Source organism: Microtus ochrogaster (genome assembly GCF_000317375.1).
Source record: "Microtus ochrogaster isolate Prairie Vole_2 chromosome 14 unlocalized genomic scaffold, MicOch1.0 chr14_random_1, whole genome shotgun sequence".
NCBI lineage: Eukaryota > Metazoa > Chordata > Mammalia > Rodentia > Cricetidae > Microtus > Microtus ochrogaster.
Window position 1 is genome coordinate 34,989,879 of NW_004949096.1, and position 4,420 is coordinate 34,994,298.

The 4,420-nt window shown below is 48.1% G+C and overlaps 1 protein-coding gene across 1 annotated transcript in view; it reads left to right on the forward strand.

Moving 5' to 3' along the window:
• Positions 1-4,420, forward strand: part of Slc27a2 (solute carrier family 27 member 2) — a 36,224-nt gene that overhangs the window by 17,906 nt on the left and 13,898 nt on the right. The window contains exon 4 of the mRNA XM_005364411.2: positions 207-331. Coding sequence (XP_005364468.1) covers positions 207-331 — 125 coding nt within the window. The remainder of the gene's footprint in view (positions 1-206; positions 332-4,420) is intronic.

Below are 4,420 nucleotides of genomic sequence, written 5' to 3' on the forward strand. Positions count from 1 at the left end.
TCAGGGCACCTGGATAGCATTAGAATGATCCCCCGTGCATCCGCTCCCCTTCCACAGATCGGAGGCTCACATGAGTGGAAGCAAGTCTCCATTATGCTCGGTATTCAATGGAAGAGGCACTCCACACATATTGGATTTCATTCATTTGTAAGTCTCTCATCCGAGAGATTCCCTCCCTGATGTTTTCTGTGCTCCCTCTTTACTAGGGGCCACTATTGCTCTGCGGAGCAAGTTCTCAGCCAGCCAGTTCTGGGACGACTGCAGGAGGTACAACGTCACTGTCATCCAGTACATTGGGGAACTGCTTCGGTACCTGTGCAACACGCCCCAGGTAACGCTCCTTGTGTCTCAATATCCTTTCAAAATCGATAAGACGTTCAAGTTTCCTTGGATTGTGCCAGGCTTCTGCTGACTCATCTCTCGGTTCTCAGCTTAGACGCCAGCTGTCTGTTGTTAGAACAACACACTGATAGCGCACTTGCCTTCTAGAAGGACCTGGCTGGAGAGCAGCCGTGCATCCGCTCCCCTTCCACAGATCTGTGCTTTTTACTCTCTGATTTTTATTTGATTGCAATTTTTAGTCTCTGTTTTGTTACGTGTTTTCACACCTTCCCCGTCCCAGGTCCTCCTCTTTCCTTCCTGCTTGTGAAAAGCCACTGTCAGCCCCAGCTCAAGCAATAGGTCATATGTCAGCCTATTCGAGTCTCTCCAGCAAAGGTCATTCATCCCTTCTCCTATGCTCCTGCCTCTCGTGTTGCACGTGTGTTTCTTGCCTCCCGTCTCCCCTGGGCTCTGTAACTTGTTAGTAGTTTTGTCAAAAGACAAAACTACTCCACTCTTTGAGCAGTGTAGTCTTGAAATGTCTGCTCCCAGCAGCCAACACTGACATGATACTAGTTTTCCTTATGTAGAGTCTGAACACAGAACGAGATTAGGGGCCCAAAGCACCGAGTGAAGCGTTTGTGTCTAGTACGTGTGTAACAGATGGCAGCCATTGCCATCACTGTCCTCACGTTCCAGCCTGCTAGTCCACATACACTGGTCTACACACAGTCCTTGGGTGGATCCGTGACAGTGTGTCTGCCCTTGTATACAGAAGAAATAGGAGACCTTCTTCTCTTATCCCACTAGTCAGTCTCTGGCCTCTGGGTTTAATGAGGCACAGGGTAGCATAGCTATTGACTGAAGTGGTGGTGAGGTTGTGTGGTTGAATCTTCTGCATCTGCTTTGCCCATTTTCCCTTGTAATGTCTGGGTCTCGCCCTGCAGAGTCTTTATGTATAACGAAAGGTCCCTGTGCTCCACGTGTTCAGTGTGAAGCTGATTCACTCCTGTGTTGTTTGTGTGGCTGCCTGAGAGCAGTATCCTTTAAGGAAAAAAAATATTTTTTTAAAAATGTCCCTTTTTAGATTTATGTATTTAATGTGTATGGGTGTTTTGCCTGCATGTATGTCTGTGAGTCACACAGTGTGCCTGGTGCCAGCAGAGGTCAGAAGGGCCTGCATGTATGTCTGTGAGTCACACATGTGCCTGGTGCCAGCAGAGGTCAGAAGGGGAAATCGGATCCCCTAGAGTGTGAGCCACCATGTGGGTGCTGGGAACCAAATTGAGGTCCTCTGCAAGAACAGCCATTGTTCCTTAAGGCAACGCCATCCCTCCAGCCCCCTCCTTTAGGAAGAAGGTATATATTAGTGCAAGATGCTGCCAAAGCCGAGTGTGTGAGTCCTCCAGTTAGGAACTAAGTGATGGCAAAGGTTTCTCAATGAGACGCTGGGGGGGGGGTGACAAAGGAGAGCAGAGAAAGGGTGGGGTGAGGGCATCTGGAAGAGTTCCAGTGTCTGTCTCAGAGCAGAGCAGCAAGCTAAGGACAGAGAAATGGAATTAAATAAGCACCGTGTTTTTCACTCAAAAGCCCTTTTAGTACTAATTGATTTTTATGCTGTATTCTTTTTCTCTTTCTCTCACTTCTTCTCTTCTTTCTTCTTTTTCTTTTCTTTTTTTTTTTTATTTTGTTTTGTTTTATTAGATAGGGCCTCATGTATCCCAGGCTGGCCTCAAACTCTGTAAGCAGCCAGAGGATGACCTTGAACTTCTGATCCTCCTGCCTCTGAAAAATTCTGTGTGAAGCCAGATAGATGTGTGTTTGATTCTTTCACCGTCTTTGTAACCCTAGGGTCTGCACTATAAGCTTCCCAAGGCTCCACTTCCTCAATTGAAATGGGAGACAAATACTTCGTGAACTGTCCTGTCTGACAGGCTTTAGTGACCGAAGTAAGACAATACAGGCCAAAAGCATTTACAAACATGGCACACAGGCAAACCCTCGGTGGAGATAGTCTGCTTACTTAGATTGTCTGGTTCCCTGCAATCCTCCCAGGACACTCTGACCTCTTACCTCCGATTAGCCACTAAATCCCGGTGGGAACCTAAGCCCCAGGTGTGTTTGCGTTTCTCAGCTCAGTTCTAAGGTAGAAAACAAAATAGAGGAACAAAGGAGAAAATGACCTGCAAGTCAGTTCCTTAGCACAGTTGGCTTGGGTGGTAAAGAAGAACCATGTCCCCGGGGGAAGGCAGAGGTGAGTCTAGCAAGCAAGACAGAGTAAAAACGGGGCTTCTTAGGCGTTCCCGGACCTCATTTGTGTCCAGAAACGTTTGCAGCCTTCAAACCTCAATCCCTTCTGCTAGTGTAAGAAGATCCCTGTGTCGTACTGTGAAAACTGAGCCCACGGTATTATGATGCTAAACCCAGCTACCTGCTGCCCACAGGTGCCCTGCTGCACCTGTGGGCCTGGCCAGCTGCCCACACACCCAGGCACCTGCCCCTTTAACCTGCTCTGCCTTGGTGTGGATGCCCCAGCCATGAGCTGCTGAGCAGTCCCTGGTGGAGGTTTACTTGTTTAACCACAGAGATTATGCTGTATGCAAAACACAGGCCCAAGCCCTATGGAGGATTCAGAGATATGTTTGGTCTCCAAGGACGATGCATCTAACGAAAGAGAGACGTGAGAGGAGCTATTAGACAAGGAAGTGAACAGGTGTGGGTGGAGAACGGAGTGTGGGAGGCACATGGACCACGTAAGGTCTTGGATTTACACACGGGAAGGCCTCTCCACAGTACCTCACGGGCCTGGGAACTGGTGAGCACCTAGATCAGGTGGTTCTTAAGTAACAATAAGCATTTTTCAGATACTGGAATGCTTTAGTCTCAGAGTTCCCATGAAAGAGAGCAGGAAGGGAACTCTGGAAATCTGCCAGTCCTTTCTGAGGAGAATAACATTTTATGGGCAGGGGAACCCTATAATTAATGGTAACACTAGAGAGTGATCGGTAATCGTAATCGGCGTTCCAGGACAGCAGCCAACATAAGCCAAAACTGGCCCTGGCAAATGGCAGACTCCCTGCCTCCTGACAGGTCCTAGGGAATCGTGAAAGAGAGTCCAGTGATCTGTGGGCCAGAGCTGATAAAGAGGCTATATTCCTAGCAGTCAGAACACCCAGGACTCACAAAGGTTCAAAACACCTCAGGCAACTTTGACGTGTGGTCTCCGGCCACTCTCCGTACATTCACTTGGGAACCATTTTCTTCAGTGACAATCTCTGTTTACCTCTCCAACTAGAAAAGCCACAGTGACCTTCACCACCTAAGTCCTTTGGCCAATCAAGTTACTTAAAGATCAAATCTGTACTTACAGTTTGCTGAGCTTCTAGCTTCTTCTCCATGGAACTAATTTAAAGTTCATTTTGATCTGCCTTCTAGTTGTTACAGTACTTTTAGAGGAGAGCAGCCACTTACTCCCTCCCTCCCTTCCTCTCTCCCTATTGCTTCTCCGCCCCCCCCCCCAGGCTATATTCCAAAGTCCCTTCTCAGCCTAGGAAGTAATGAAAGATCTGGACAAAGTGACTTACACATTAATGCCAGCACTTAGAGGATGTTGAGGCAGGTGGATTGCTGCAAGTTGAAGATCAGCCTGGAATGCAGAACGAGACCCTATATCAAAGAAAAGTAAAGAAAGTGTACTGGCTGGTTTTGTGTGTCAACTTGGCATAAGCTAGAGTTACCAGAGAGGAGGAGATAGCTCCATGAAATCCAGCTGTAGGGCATTTTCTCAATTAGTGATCAATGGGAAAGGGCCCAAATCATGGTGGGTGATGCCATCCCTGGGCTGGTGGTCCTGGATTCTATAAGAAAGCAGTCTGAGCAAGCCAGGGGAAGCAAGCCAGTAAGCAGCATCCCTCTGTGTCAGCACCTGCATGTTGGTGTTCCTGTCCTGACTTCCTTCAATGATAAACAGCAATGTGGAAGTGTAAGCCAAATAAGCCCTTTTCTCTCCAACTTGCTTTTGGTCATGGTGTTTTGTCACAGCAATAGAAACCCCAAGACCGAAGCGGGAGGGGAGGGGAGGGGAGGGGAGAGGAGAGGA